We start from the raw sequence: 16607 nt of genomic DNA, 5'->3' as shown, positions 1-16607 counted from the left end.
AAACGCATAAACATGACATAAAGTATGCATAAAACATGTAGATATCATCAATAATGTGGCATGGAACATAAGAAATTATCAATACGTCGGAGACGTATCCGTGGTGTCGATGGAGAAGCCTTCCGGGGGCACTTCCCCGTCCCGGCGGCGTGCCGGAACAGAGACTCCTGTCCCCCAGATCTTGGCTTCGCGGTGGCGGCGGCTCTGGAAGGTTTCTCGTACCGTGGCTTTTTCGTATCGAAGATTTAGGTCAGGGACCTTTAAATAGGCGAAGAGGCGGAGTCGGAAGGTCGACGAGGCAGTGACACACTAGGGGGCGCGGCCAAGGCCTGGGCCGCGCCACCCTGGCGTCTGGTGGCCCAGTGGCCCCCCTCTGGCCTCTCTCGGGTGTTCTGGAAGCTTCGTCCAATCCTAAGATGTTGGGCATTGATTTCGTCTGATTCCGAGAATATTTCCTTACTAGGATTTCTGAAACCAAAAACAGCAGAAAACAACAACTGGCCCTTCGGCATCTCGTCAATAGGTTAGTTCCGGAAAACGCATAAATATGACATAAAGTATGCATAAAACATGTAGATATCATCAATAATGTGGCATGGAACATAAGAAATTATCGATACGTCGAAGACGTATCAGGGATCATTGTTAAATCCCCACAAATCAATGTAAAACATGGTATTATCATCATATATGTTGCAAATATGTGGGAACTAATATGATAAAGGACAAAGTTCATGTATGCATTTTACATGCATCACCGACGCGTTCTGGGACGCGTTGGTGAAGTGGTGGTGGCGAAATGGACGGCGAGGGAGCCAACCTTCACGATAGTGCCCGACTTAGGAGAGATTGGCCATCGAGACAGACGGGAAATCGAGCAACAATAGAGGTGTGGGAGGCGTGGGAGGGGAGGCGCGATGAGAAATTAAAAGCGGGAACCAACCGTTCTGGATTTGGTCGCCGACATGTGGGCACCCGACTCGCTTCTCGCTCTGTCCGGCACGCCCGGAGCATTCCCTGTGTAGCGAGGATGGGCTCGGGGCGCCGGACTGTTGGGTTCGTTACATAGAAAACAAAAAAAATCTACCGCAAAGACGAATAAAACAAAGATCCAATGTATCGAAAAGCCAAGATCTAATCTATGAGATATGTGCAACGAGATAGATGAGAACTAACCCTCGAAGATCCAAAGACTTAACGAGATCTGATCTCGTGGTTGATGAAGACGATCCTTCCGGTGCTACAATCCGGCAACACTTCCGTAATTGGTCACACTTACGAAGTCGATGAAGACCTTCCTCTCCCCATTCTAGCGGGCAGAAGAGGTAGTAGATCCCCTCGGAATCTCAGCAGCATGACGGCATGGTGGTGGTGATGGAGGAGAAAATCTTGAAGGGCTTGGCAAAGCCGATGCTGGAATTATGAGGAGGAGGAGAGGTGGCGGCTAGGTTTTGACGGAAGGGGTGGGCTACGCCCCTGCCCCCTCCCCTCTTTATATAGGGGGAGGGTCGGCCAGGGCTGCCTTGGCCCCTCCTCCAAGCCCTAGGGCCAGTGCAAAAAAGGAGAGGGGGGAAACTTGCCCCCCAAGTCTTCCCCCTTTAGGGTTTCCCCAAAACCCTAGGGGGCTGTACGTCCTGGGCCTTGAGGCAGTGGTGTGCCTGGTCAATTAGGGCTGGGATGCACGCCCTCGGCTCATATGGCCCCTCCCGGGGTCATGGCCCCACTGGTGGCCTCTCTGGGACATTCTAGAAACCCTCTGGTCTTTCACCAGAAAATTCCCGAACTTTTCTGAACCCCGAAAAATGACTTTCCTTATATTAATATTATTCTCCGGACCATTAAATCGGACTATAGGTAGTACCTCCCAACTCACAACTGGTATGAAGATGACCTGATCGTGCCCCCAACCTTCTCTCGCCGCGGCCTTGTTCCTCCCCGTCCTCCAGCCATGCCTCCTCCTGCCGCGACCATGGTCCTCCTCCACTGAGCCCCTTGGATTCCTCGTCTCCTCCCGTGAAGAATCGTCGGGTCCTCTCCTTTCCCCTCAGGATAAGCTCCAGCCCTCTAGATCTGCTTTCCCCTCCGCTTGCGCCGAAGCGCGCGCCTTCCTCCCACCTTCGTGGGAGCACGCCCGCGCCGAACCCACCGGGAACCTACAACCTCCACCATGTGGGGCTGGCACCGACCTCCACCGTGGGCACTGCTGACTATCAAGGTCGTCACTTATCCGGCAAGGTTGTGCACCGCCAGTGCGGCTTCGCTTTTGGCATGATCCTGTTATTCTCATGCTCGCCCCGCAGTTGCGCCGCTCGTCTACCTTTCCAATCATGTGCAGGCGCAGATGAACTGTGCCACGAATGCTGACGCGCGGAGCTGCAAAGGTTGTGGGAGGGAGCTGTAAAGGCTGCGGAGGGAAGCTGCATGTTGAGTCTACGAGTGGTACCACTAAAGAGTGCAGGTGCAATAAGGAAATGAAAATGTTGCAAGGACCTGGCCGAAGACCATTGAAAAAATGATACAACGATGCTACAGTAGTTTTATTATATTGCTTCAATTGTTTTGCGATGGCTCCAACGAGATCGATTTTTTGCTACAACAACACCAAATGCTTCAATTCTATAATCGTTTTTTTTTGCTCCGATTGCTCTTCTCTATTGCTACTTCAGTACATAAATTTTGTTACGAGGTTTCTGGCGAGTCTCCGGCAAAGTACGGCGCTCCGGCGAGGTTTCCGACGAACTCTCCGGCGAAGTCTCTAGCGAGTCTCTGGCGAAGTACAGTGCTCTAGCGAGCTCCATGTCTAACAAATCTTTTATTTAGGCGAACTATTTTTTACTTCAATGAATCAAAATCGGGAATTTTCTTTTGCTGCGATCGAAGCAACAACCAAATTTTAGCTGAAAGTAGACACGTGTCGCTCAAGGAAGCATGAGGCTGAAACGAATTTATCCTCCCAAGGATCTTCAGCAGTGTCCCGTGTATATTCTTGATCGTGTGATGTTTGAGATGAGCCTGAGTCCATCGGGCAAACGTGATGTTCAAGTCAGCCGGCACACGCGCGTTAGTTGCAGTCCGAGGACCGACGGCATTATACCAATATTTACAGTTCGATTCAGTCTTGGATTTGATTCCATTGATTCGTAGTACACGTATATTTACACGAGTAGAATACGAACTGGACGGTACAATCATCAGATACCAATTTTACTCGCTCGGTCCGACGCCATGCATATGCATGCACTCCGTTTCCATTTTGGATTGATGAGCTACAGTCCGATCAAGACTTTGCTAAATGTGTGGAGATATAAGCTAGACCGGCCTAGGGCGCATGTACGGAGGCACGCGCGGCTTCTACTTCCAATACTTCTTCGTCTCTAGCATCGCATAGCAGCCGATCCATGGCGTCCGCGCAAGATAGCCCTGCTCCTCCCACCAAATTCTTCCCGCCCGATCACGTTCTCATCGAGCAGTTCCTTCGTCCAAAGTTGGCCGAACTGCCGATCGACAGCGGCTGTAACATCCATGACTTCGACGCTTACTCCGTCTCACCCGACATCCTCGTCGGCAAGCACGAGCACGCGCCGGGAACCGACAAGGACGACGGGAAAAGGGGCCACTGGTACTTCTTCACACCGGCGCGACGTCACGGGACAAGGAACGGCGGCGGGAGACGGCAGCGTGCGGTCGGCGAGGGTTACACATGGCACTCGGAAGGTGGAGAGAAGCCCGTTGTTGACGGCGCTACTGGAAGCCTCGTTGGCTACAAGCGGAAGCTCAACTACGTCTTCAAGGAGTCGCCGGGATCTTCGCCAACCAGGCTCGGATGGTGCATGACCGAGTTCCGGCTCGACGACGATGCTGCTGGGCTGGTGATCTGCATGGTCTGCGTGTCACGCCACAAGAGGGAGACTACATACGAGTCAGTAATGAAGGCCATGGCGGATTCCAAGAAGAGGAAGGCTAGCGACGATCCACACCCGGACGCTCCACGCCCCCAAACCCCGCGGCGCCAAGAAATGGAAGAGCTTCAGAACATGGAGCGCTGGTTGCCCACCGGAGCACTGGGCAACAGCCGCGCGCATCCGGCCGGGTTCTCCGCTGGCAATGGCATACTCGAAGATGTTGAAGAATTAGGTCAGCAGGACGACGGCAGATTCCAGGTCGCATTTGAGGACCTCCAAGAGCCCGTGATGCTTCAGGACATGCAGCGCTGGTTGCTTTCCGACCAAGACGACGTGATGCCCCCTGGAGCTGTGGACGACGGGAGCGTGGATCCGGCCGGGTTCTTCACCGACATAGTCGACGTTGAAGAGTTATGCCGGATGCAGCAGCAGCGACTGGCTGAGGACGGACACGAGGAGGTCACGTATGCGAGGCTGTTCGGCGACGACGACATGGACCTGGTGGTGCCATCTTCTACACCGGCGCCGGCGCCCGCGTTCGTCTCGTGTGATACTACATCGTCGCACGTGATGGCCAAGTGCTCCAAGGCAGACTGTGAAATCTGCATCCAGCAGATGGTGGAGAAGCTAGTCTACCAGATTGTTTAGTTAGTGCTAGACGAAAGCCTATGATCGATTTCTCCGTGCATGTACTGCTCCTCCCCGATTGATTGTAGACTAGCTTTGAATCATTGATGTATGTTCATGGGCAAACATGTGTTGTGATTGTCAAGTGCTGATGAACAAGCAATTCCTGTTCAGATTAATTGATTATTTTTTGTCATATTTTCATTTTGGAGGGAATATTGTATGATCACTCATTCAGTTCCTCTGTTCCGAGATGCAGTAAATATGTGTACTTGAGTAAGTTATATGGTGTTTCTAGGGTGGGCATAATTTCTATGGAATTTATTGGAAAGTGCAGCTAAAACCACTTATGTGTATTAAAGTTACAAAATACAATGGTGATGGTAAAGAGGAGCGGCCAACAGAAGCCTCATGATTCTCAAATATGGTGTTATACTCACTCATGTTGGGAGAAAGCAGGTTTATACTTGTAACTCTGACTTTTTCATATTATAACCGCTCATGTGAATTTGTTATAATTTAGTAGGGCTATTCGGTTTCCACAAATTAATTCACAAATAACACATGAATGCTTGATCACTCGGTATATTTGTTTTACGGGGCAACTCGGGGGAACCCTAGTCCTTCGATGATGGGCCCTCCCCACCACCAACCCCTCTGCCGCCGATGCCGCGAGCCTTCTCCGCAGTGGCGGCGGACGCCCTCACCTCCAAAGGGGCTGGGGGAACGCTCGTTGTGAAGGCTGGGCCGCACATCGCGGTTTCCTTCGAGCAGCTCTGCTCGATGCGGTCCTAGAGGATGCGACTGCATAGGTGGCTACTCGTTGCTGCCCTGGTAGGCCCTCGGCGAGGCGGCGGTCGGCTGTGTGTGGTGGCTAGCAGCAGCGCCCGTGCCAGCCCAAATGGGCCTGGGCGGGCCTTGCTGGGCCTGGTTCTCGCCTGCTCGGTTCCGGTTCTTGCCGGTAGGCTGGCCGTCGTGGTGCTCCTCCACCAGGGCCGGTGGTGGCCGGAGTTCTGCTCCGGTGATGGCAACTCCCCTGCTCTGCCTCGTCTTGACCATCTCGGTCTCAGATCTGGCGAGCTTGGGTGGTGTTGCGGTGGTGGGAAACACTCTCCTTCACCGGTGACAGTGTTGCTTCTTGCGGTAGTAGTTGCATCCTCTTTGCTTGTGTCCGTTTCTCTAGGGAAGGTATGTGCCCGGGTCAAAACCTTGCTCGGTGCTTCCATTGCTAGCCACGGTAATGCTTGTGGGTGTCACTTCCTTCTTGGGGGCGTGGTCATGGGCCTGACCTCCGCCCCTCCCCCCTCGATGCTTCTGTTAAGATATTGTACCAGTGGGAGTGGTTTTAAACAATTGGAGTAGAGCTTTATTTGTATGCTTAGTTAATTGTGAAAGTTCTTACTCTAGTTCATTTAGTTAACCGAGTCTAGGTTTGGAAATAATATTGCCAAACAAGTACATCAACAAGAAGTCTTAAATTATGAGTTGTGTTATGACCAATTGTCTTAAGGATTTAACTTTGAAGATACTTTACCTCCATAGATGTTGTGATAGACTTTATAGTACTTTTGATATGAGTTGTTTGATGGAATTGAAGTCTAGTGGTAGCTGAGATGCATGCCAAGATGTAAGGTTGTATATAAATACGAGATATTCCTTTAAGCGTGTCAACATATGCATTAGTGTCTGATATTTCTTTATGTGTGTCAACAGGACTGTTGCACACACTCTTGGGATACTAGCACCACTGGCCCCATGATTGTCACAATCCTACAAGGTCATTCATGACTTTTACTTGGAAACTGTCAAAGGAATCCGAAAGATATAACTTCTCAAGTCTTGGCATGGACTCGCTGCTATTAGATGAATATATCCTTGAAAGGCAATGAATGGATAGTAAGTGTTTTGATATGCTTGATCGATTGATGTGGGCGTAATTAAGATACTTCACATATACCTATTTACACATGAATGCTCATACTTAATTTGATGATAATAAACTTTCAGTGTTCCTTGGCAAACTGAGAGTTAACTACTTAATCTAGAGTAATTGTTTCCACAACTAGCTATTCATACTTATAATGTTTATTGTGATTGCCTAGAGTTACCAATGCTTGTACTATATTCTTGGCACTTCTCTAACTATGCTAATGTTTCAAATGGAGGAAGTGTTGGACTCATAAGGTTACCACTTGTAAGTGACTTAGCTTTCTCGTTGTTTTGATTTAAACGCCAAGTTTCTTATAGTTCTTTGTTTCTTGCTCGAGGACGATCAAGTTTAAGCTTGGGGAAGTTGATGGCTGTGAAATACGCTATATTTTCTCGCGTTTAAACCCTTAGCCAAGTTAAGAAATTGACTAAGTTTACCTCTCAACTTTCCACTAATGCCTAATCAATGAGAAGATGTGCAATCTGTTCTACTTTTGGATGATATGCATGAAATCACGTCATAATGGCAAATGGATCTGAAATTACTGAAGAAAATCACTCCAAGAGCATGGCAAAGTTGACTACAATCGGAAAGGCGGTTCATGTAGCTTTAACGTGCATCGGTACAGGCAAACCCCACCCGTTCCATCCGCCCGTACCACCTGCGGCTGCGTTCCCGAGGTCAAACACTATAAAAGTTGTGAAAGGGCCGATGCTGAAAAGAGAGCCATTCGTCGCTAAATAGAGCCGCCATCCACCAGATCCATCTGCACCACACCGAAGGAGATCCATCACCATAGCTCATCCATTTCATCTCCCATCTCCTCCATAGCCATAGCCATCACCATTGTAATAGAGATCTCCTTGAGAATTGGCGACCATTGTAAGAATATTGTGATTTCAATCTAAGTATTTTGCACAATGATTTATATTTTTGTATTTGATCTTGATATTATGTGTGAGTAGTCCTCACAGGATGTGGGTTCGGGTGAATCCTCGCATCGTTCATGTGCATATAATCTTATGATATGTGTAAGGATTGAACATGAGTTTTGCAATCTAGTATCCTTGTATCTTTGCCTCGCGTTGATGATCCGCAGGTACCCATTACATTTGAGTTGATCAAGGGAATAGGTGGGATGAGTGGAGAACGGTGTGCTACCGTGAAACCTCAGTGACGGAAATGGGAAAGTAACGGTGCATGTTTAGTGATTCATTCGGTATCATATCACAATCATATAGCTTAAGGCTTTGGTCTGTATTTACTTTAAACCTGTTATTGCTTGCGGCTGTGAGGACAATGGTTGGACCATTAGGCTCTTGTCACCTCTGGCTTTAGGGGAAAGATTATTTACGGATGTGCTACTCACAAATCTCTTATCTCTATTTTATTTTTTACACATACTAGCTTCATTTATATATGTATGCATAGTTGCAGTTGAAACCTTAACCCTGGTCTATTTCCAGCATTGAACACAACCCCCTTAGATAGGTCCGATGAACTGAATATAAAGTATACTAGCAAGTGTTATTGACATTTTCTTCACACCATTTAGCAGTGCTTCCCAAGGTTCGATTGAACCTAGGTCTTCTAGGGAAAAAGCTTATCATACTACAATCCGTAATCCAGATCGAATGTATCATTCATCCCAATCCTGCATCACCTCCCACATTTGGCCGTGAGACCAGCTTAGAGCAGGTTGCTGAACAATAGCAAATTGAGTTTGCAGCACACCAAATGACCGCTCAACATCCTTCCTGCAAGCCTCTTGTCGCGAAGCAAATTCGCAATTCTTCTGACCTGATTGCAACAGGATTGTTTTGACAAAAGTCGCCCATTTTGGATATATACCATCATATAGATAATAGCCTTTGGTATATTGGTGGCCATTGATCTCATAGTTGCATGGTGGAGCATGACCTTCCACTAGTTTGCTTAACACCGGAGACCGCTGCAACACGTTGATGTCATTGTGTGATCCTACCATGCCAAAGAAAGAATGCAAAATCCATGGGTCATAATCAGCCACAGCTTCAAGCACCACACTGCAATATGCATGACGCCCTTTGTATATACCTTGTCAAGCAAACAACATACAATTGAGGCTTCCAAGCATCCCAGGGAATCCTCTCGCTGCATTTTGGGCCGGCCATGATCCTTGCAGTCTATTCTTCAGTTGGCCCTCTCAAGTAATATTTGCCAAAATTTCCCACCACATCTTGGCAAAACTTGTACATGCACTCAATGGCACTAGACTCACTCATGCGAAGGTAATCTTCATTTGTATCGGCATGTTCTCCGTATGCAAGCATCCTCATGGCAGCAGTGCACTTCTGAATCAACGAGAACCTAGCCGTGCCAACAGCATCGTGCTTCAGCTTGAAGTAGGGGCTGAACTCTCGAATTCCATGGAGGATATTCATGAACAAACCCTTGCTCATCCCATATCGGCACCAAAAACTATCAGCATGTGTTGCGCCAGCTTCGAAGTAGTCGTTGTGCAGCATGGTATTCCCCTCCATCCTCTGCAAGGGCATCGACTTCTTCCCGCCTTTGAACCTCCGCGGCGCAACCTCTTCCTCTTCTTCGCGTCGGTGTCAAGCATGATTTGGACGGACGCGATGATCGACAAGGCTCTCCAATGTCGTTGTCGAAGGCTTGCTCGTCCTCCATCATTTGGAAGATCATCCCGCCGTCACTATCCATGTCTGAAGCAAAACAAATGGTTAAAATTCATCCGTGCAGAGGAGGCAACGAACTGCGACCTGCCGCACCTACCAGACAAGTCACCGAACACCTTCTGTGCATGGAGGAGGGCCGGATTTGTCAGCTGATGATGGCTACTAGAAACACCAAAAAGATCTTGATACGTTTGGACTCCAAGTGCAGAGCGTTGTATCAGCAGAGTATCTTCCCCACAAGGGTGACTCGAGGGTTTATATCATACTTTTGGGGAACTGGACAGAGACTATTCTCTTCTCCCTTCTTCTAGCAATCCTGCAAGTAAAATAAAAGCTTTGTGTCCCCAACTCCACCATGTGGTTGTCAACCACAATGTTTCGCGTAAGTAAATAAACACAAGTAAAATAAAACGAGTAAAACTAGATAAAATAAAATAACTAAGTAAAAATTGTAAAGAGGTTGATTGTTTTTCGTGTTTTGGATGCAAATAAGAAAATTAAATATTTTTGTATTTTCGGATTAAAATAGTGCTGCAATTAGAAAACAAGATAAAAAAATATAAAGGTGTTTCTTATGATAAAAAGTGGACCGAGGTTCATGTGTTCACTTGACTATTCTCTCTTTTAAGTTGTAGTGGACAAATAGTAATTCATCAATAGATGTGAGGGTGCAAATAATAGTATACGTAAGATCAGAATTAATATGGGCATCACGTCCTAACATACAGATGATGCAACACATCTCTCTTATACTCCACAAGAAAGGGAAAAATCCATGCAATCTTATATTAAAAATTAACATAGCATAGCAATAAGTACTTTGACATGATGTTTGCATATCAAATATGCTACCTTGAACCAACAAGATCATCACTACTGTCACGTGACGAACATAGCACATCATTCACTTTATCCCTAGTGAGGTAGCAAAAGAAAAGGCAAGGACATAATATATCATGATAATATTGTCACTATCCAATCACTAAAACCATGTAACTCCATCTAATACACACATAACCCCACACACGCTCTTGCATTGATGTTGGATCAGAACAAATACTTAAGAATGGGGTACATAATATGCATCTATCAATACATCTTACACATAATTTGATCATATCTCATAGCACAATATCATAGAATAAGGATCAGTCACATAGGTATAACAAATATGGCCATAATCATGTGAGGTAGCTGATATGTCACTAAGAACTATGAAGAACATGAGAGAAATAGCTCAAGTTACTGCCACAAACCCGTAGTCTAGAGGTGGACTACTCTCCCTTGATCATGGTGATGATGATGAAGACGTTGGAGAAGGTGGAGATCCATCCGGCGGTGATCTCGATGGAGTTTCCCCCTCCAATCTTCTCTACTGCAGCCTCCGCTTTCGTGCTTCTTTGTTTGTGCCATGCTCTCCTCTCAAGAACTCTTCGAGGCCATATATATAGTGAGTTTTAGGTCAAAATACGTCGGTGGGCGAAAAGATCACGAGGTTTCGATGATCGACGGCTGAAACAACACATGTGGTGTGCTCTAAGTGTTTGAGCGCGCCACCTGAGGTACTTTGGGCCTCACGCTCATCCAGGTGTCCACCAAAGCTGTAGGGTGCTTCTCCTGATGAAAAAGTGATGCTCCAGAAATCCCAGTCAATTTGACTTCGTATAGGTCTCTAAAAGTGAAAAATACACAAAACAAAGTTTTCCTGTTCCGTAGAGTTATAAACCAAATAAAGGGGATCATTGGTAAATCCCCACAAATCAATGTAAAACATTATATTATCATCATATATGCTGCAAATATGTGGGAACTAATATGATAAATGACGAAGTTCATGTATGCATTTTACATGCATCACCGGTGCATTCTGGGACGTGTTGGCGAAGTGGCGGTGGAGAAAAGGACGGCGAGGGAGCCAACCATCACGATAGTGCCTGACTCGGGAGAGATTGGTCGTCGAGACAGCCGGGAAATCGAGCGACAACAGAGGTGTGCGAGGTGCGGGAGGGGAGGCGCGACGAGAAATAAAAGGCGGGAACCAACCGTTCTGGATTTGGTCGCCGACAGGTGGGCACCCGACTCGCTTCTCGCTCTGTCCGGTGCACCCGAATAGTCCCCTGTGTAGCGGGGATGGGCTCGGGGTGCCGGACTATTCGGTTCGTTGCATAGAAAACAAAAAAATTCTACCGCAAAGACGAATAAAACAAAGATCCAATCTATGGAAAAGCCAAGATCTAATCTATGAGATATGTGCAATGAGATAGATGAGAACTAAACCTCGAAGATCCAAAGACTTAACGAGATCTGATCTTGTGGTTGATGAAGACGATCCTTCTAGTGCTGCAATCCGGCAGCACTTCCGTACTCGGTCAAACATACGGAGTCGATGAAGACCTTCCTCTCCCCGTTCTAGCGGGCAGTAGAGGTAGTAGATCCCCTCGGAATCTCAGCAGCACGACGGCATGGTGGTGGTGATGGAGGAGAAAATCCTGCAGGGCTTCGCCAAACTGGTGCAGGAATTATGAGGAGGAGGAGAGGTGGCGGCTAGAGTTTGATGGAAGGGGTGGGCTACGCCCCTGCCCCCTCCCCTCTTTATATAGGTGAAGGGTTGGCCAGGGCTGCCTTGGCCCCTCCTCCAAGCCCTAGGGCCAGCGCACAATGGGAAAGGGGGGAACCTTGCCCCCAAGTCTTCCCCCCTTTAGGGTTTCCGCAAAACCCTAGGGGGTTGGCCGGCCTGGGCCTTGAGGCAGTGGTGCGCCTGGCCCATTAGGGCTGGGATGCACGCCCTCGGCTCATATGGCCCCTCCCGGGGTCATGGCCCCACTGGTGACCTCTCCGGAACATTCTAGAAACCCTCCGATCTTTCACCAGAAAATTCCCGAACTTTTCTGAACCCCGGAAAATGACTTTCCTTAATTTATTCTCCGGACCATTGAATCGGACTGTAGGTAGTACCTCCCAACTCACAACTGGTACGAAGATGACCCGACCGTGCCCCCAACCTTCTCTCGCCGCGCCCTTCTTCCTCCACGTCCTCCAGCTCTGCCTCCTCCTGCCGCGACCATGGTCCTCCTCCACTGAGCCCCTTAGATCCCTCGTCTCCTCCCGTGAATAATCGTCGGGTCCTCTCATTTCCCCTCAGCATAAGCTCCAGGTCTAGATCTGCTTTCCCCGCCGCCTGCGCCGACGTGTGCGCCTGCCTCCCACCTCCGTGGGAGCACGCCCACGCCGAACCCACCGGGAACCTACAACCTCCACCATGTTGGGCCGCCACGGACCTCCACCGTGGGCACGGTTCCACTAAGGAATTTCCTTCGAGGCGGAAACCGGGCCTTACACAAAGATTGGGGCACACATCCACAACTTAATTGGAGGCTCCCAACAAACCGCCACAATGGCCTAGAATCCGTCTAGGGTTCCAAGAACCCAAGAGTAACAACCTTCTTGCTTTCACCACCACGAATCACCGTGGAGAACTCAAACCTATGCACCAAATGCAATGGCAAGAACACCACAAAGATGCTCAAGTCCTTCTCTCTCAAATTCCAACAAAGCTACAAAAACTATTGGGGGAATAAGTGAGGAAGAACAAAGAGGAGAACACAAAATTCTCCAAGATCTAGATCCCAAAGATTCACTCACAAAGAGATGATTTGGTTTGATCAAAGTGTGGATCTAGATCTCATCAATCTTTCTCTCAAATAGATGCAAGAATCATGGGAAGGGGAGAAAGATCTCAAGCTTCAAAAGGTCAACAACAATGGAGGAGAGAGGCTTGAGAGAGAGGAGGAAGAAGTAGGAGCAAGGTGAGAGAGAGGGGGGATTAAAAGGGGACCCCAAAAATCTGCCCGTTGGAGGCTGTTGCGCGCGTGGGAGAAGGGACCGGTAGTACCGGCCAGGTTGGGCCGGTACTACCGGCCATGGTCAATCTGGTGCGGCAAGAAGGAGCGGGCCATGTGGCCAAGGCGAGAGAGGAGGCGCGGGCCGGGAGGGGGAGGCCAGAGCCTCCGGCCATGGTACCGGCCGAGGTACCGCCGAACCTCCCCACAGCCCTGGAACATCTCTGCGAGGCTTGGCGCCTAAGCGGTACCGCGGGCGGTACCGAGCCCGGAGGCTCCGGCCATGGTGAGGCCGGTGGTACCGCCCGTGCCTCCGGCGGCTGCCCCATCCTCCCCTTTTTCCTTTCTTTTACTTTTCTTTCTTTTAAACCCAAATATGAAATGCAAATATCTTGAGATTGGAGAATCCAAACGAGATGAAACCAATTTTGTTGGAAAGAGGTCGACAAGAGCTATCCCTACAAAAACTGAAAATATGGAAACTAGTGGGGGTGATTTTCTATTATTTTTAGAGGTGCAACACCTCAACATGAGAAACTGAGAAAATCACCAAACTCGAAAACGCAACAAGTGATCTATGCGAAATTCGTTTTCGAAGAACTAGAGCTTGTCATGAGAATAAGCACAAGCTCTAAAACATCACATGGATAATACCCAAATAACAACCAAGAAAGGTGATGCAAGGATGCAAAGGTTTGAGCTCTCTCCGAACGATACGATCGAGTTACTCACTCGAGAGCCATCTTGATAGTACGGCAACTAAACTATAAACCGGTCTCCAACTACACTATGAGACCGGTGAGAAAGAAACCCTATCAAGAGCAAACCTTATACTTGCGCATTCCACTTAAGCTCGATGATGACGATCTTGACCTCAACAAGATGGAACGCATTTCTTGATTGTGCTTGCTTGATGAAGTCTTGTGGATTGCTCCCCATAATCCACCATGGGAGAGCTTCTTCTTCGGCACATCTTCACAAATCCATGAACACCATATGGATGGCAAGCTTCAAGCATATGATCTCTTCGAGTTGGCTCAACTTGAACTTGCACTTCATTTCTTCATTCTTCATCATGTTGATGTCTTGAGATAACTTGAGGGCTCACTTCATCTTCATCTTCAAGACATACTTGACACTTGATATCCTTCATCAATTTCTTCTTATTGCAACCTTGAAGCCAACATATGGTTCAAGCATTGCCTATGGACAACTCCTACAAATATAACTCAATGCAAACATTAGTCCATAGGGATTGTCAGTAATTACCAAAACCACACATGGGGCTCCATGCACTTTCACTCGTGCGCGCCCTGGTCGCTGCTGCTCGCGGCGAACTGCTGGTAGCCGGGTTGAGGAGGAGGCTCACCGCCACTGAAGAGAGTGCGGTGGAGTTCAGGCGAGGATGTGCGGTGAAGGTGGTAGGGTTGAACCCACCGAGTGGGTCAAATTCATGGCAACCCAGCGAGAACCGAGACAGATGGGGTGTTTCGTTACCTTGGCTATCCTGGAACACCGGCGACATGGTGGACGGTGATGAGACGCTACCTTGGCTCACACTCCATGCGGCGGGATGTACTGGAGCGGAAGTGAGGCAGAGCCACCATCCCTGCCATTGCAGCGGCCCTCTCCATCATGGTCGCTTGTTTCGTTGTCGCCTTCCTCTCCTTCACCTTCGCCTTCGCCTCCCTCTGGCGGCGGCTCGCGTTCTCCACCGAATGGCTCCGCAGGTCGAAAGCCCACTCGGCGTTGGTCATCCCCTTCGGCCGCTCCTTCTCGGCCTTCCCCTTCTTCTTCGCGGGGGCGTCCGCCACCGTCGGGCGGGGAGCGACGTACTTCTTTGGTGGCATGGCGGAATAGTGGCGCAGGGAGGGAGCCTAGTCTTGTTAGGTGGGTGGGGGTGGCGGGATTAGGCGGCAAGGGAGAGGGGAACGGGATGATGTTGGCGTCAAAATGGCGGGAGGGGAATTATTTTGGTGAGAACTTCGTCCGTGACACCGATAAAACTGGCTCGCACTCACTTTAAACGCCATTCGGCGCTCTCGATAACCTCCCTACATATTGTGTTCGGCTTGAGCGCACCGGATGAAACCTGCCGGCGCAAATCTAATTTAAAGGATGTGGCTGCGTGGATTTTGTTTGCGTCGGTGCCTCTATTTTTGGTTTGGGGCTACAGCCTACAGGGACGAGTGGAGATGCCTCTCTCAAAGTGCAAACGAAGATGTGTTGGAGTTCAGGTCGGGGAAGCGAAAGGCACCGCTGCCCCTCGCCGCTGAATCCGGCGAGAACGGTGTGTTGTGGTCGACGGTCATGTCGTTGTCCCCGTACTCGGGGGAGTAGTGGGCGCAGCCATCCATCTGCGACAGCCGCATCTGCGAGATCGAAGACTCGTCCGCGTAGTAACCCGGTGACGATGGTGAGCTCAAGATGTTGCTGAAGCCGCCGCCCAAGCTGAGGCACGCTTTCGCAGTGGTCGCCCCTTTCGCTACGTCGATAGCGGTGATGCGGCGCCTTCTGCGGTCGGCCGTTATGAAGGAGCGGCATTCCATCTCCTTGTCCCACTCCTCCTGTGACATGACCGTCGGCTTCTCCTTCGGCACGATGGTGCGCGGCTTTGGCCTCGGCGGCGCCTTAGTCGGTGGCTTCGCTGCCTTCACCGGATTCTCTTCGGTGCCATGGCGCGGAGGCGAGGGTTTTTTGGGTTGGAGGCTAGATGGAAGATGCAGTGGTGGGCGGGAGAAATGAGCGGCGGAGGGGACGGGGTTTTGGGGGTTTTGGGAATGTGTGGCTGACAGGCGGCCCCCACGCCCAAAATTTCCAGCCTCGTGAGGCGCCAGCGCGCCCGATTCGCGCCGTTGGCCAAGGGGCCGACATGGGGTTGCCGGCGCTTCTATTGGGCTCCAAAAGTCACCGGCGCCATTTCGGGCCCGCTATTGTGAGCCCATTTTCGCTCCCAGCCCCCAAAACGCTATCGGGGGCGCCGGTGGAGATGCTCTCACGTCATAGCAAATCGCAGCAAATCATTGTCTAGCAAACCAAAAAAAAGGGGTGCGCAAGCTGGCCGGTATTACATAGCCGCTGAAATCAAAGAGCAGGATCATCCACTGGAAAATCGGGCATGACAATGGTCAGCGATGGAGGTGTAGCTGTCGATGGTGAAGCCTCTGTGGCCGGTGGAGTCTCTGTCCCTGGTGGGGTCGAAGCATATAGTCATATTCACAGTCGCAGTTGGAGTTGCGGCGCTGGGCTGGGTCGCTGGTGAAGCCCACCTTTCGGACAGGATCATGGTGCACTCCTCCACGCACCGTGCCTTCACATCACCATCCATGCTGCTTGTATCGACGAGCAGGATCTTCAAATCCTCCTTTCTCTTCTTCGCCGCAACGTTGGCCTTGACCAGGTTGAGCTGCAAGTCCTCCCTCTCCATGACCGACGCCCATCTTGCCGCCGCGACCTCTTCCATCTCCGCGGCATGCTCTGCCCGGGTGGCGGCGTGCATGGCGGCATCAGCAATGCACGTCAAGATGGACACGTGAAGCTTGTCGATGGCCGACGCGACATCCCTCAACGTCTTGGCTCTCTTGTTCCTGATTGGTCGGTCACCAACGCCATGTGTAGGCGTCGTGTT

General features: G+C 49.7%; 1 protein-coding gene across 1 annotated transcript; it reads left to right on the top strand.

Annotated features, from left to right (window-relative positions):
• Positions 1-3398: 3398 nt before the first annotated feature.
• Positions 3399-4550, top strand: LOC127339499 (uncharacterized). Its single transcript, XM_051365345.1, has 2 exons — positions 3399-4076; positions 4209-4550. The coding sequence occupies exons 1-2, from the start codon at positions 3399-3401 to the stop codon at positions 4548-4550; spliced, it is 1020 nt and encodes a 339-aa protein (XP_051221305.1).
• Positions 4551-16607: the final 12057 nt, after the last annotated feature.

This window comes from Lolium perenne, chromosome 3 (assembly GCF_019359855.2).
Source record: "Lolium perenne isolate Kyuss_39 chromosome 3, Kyuss_2.0, whole genome shotgun sequence".
Taxonomy (NCBI): domain Eukaryota; kingdom Viridiplantae; phylum Streptophyta; class Magnoliopsida; order Poales; family Poaceae; genus Lolium; species Lolium perenne.
This window is presented reverse-complemented; position numbering and strand designations above follow the sequence as displayed.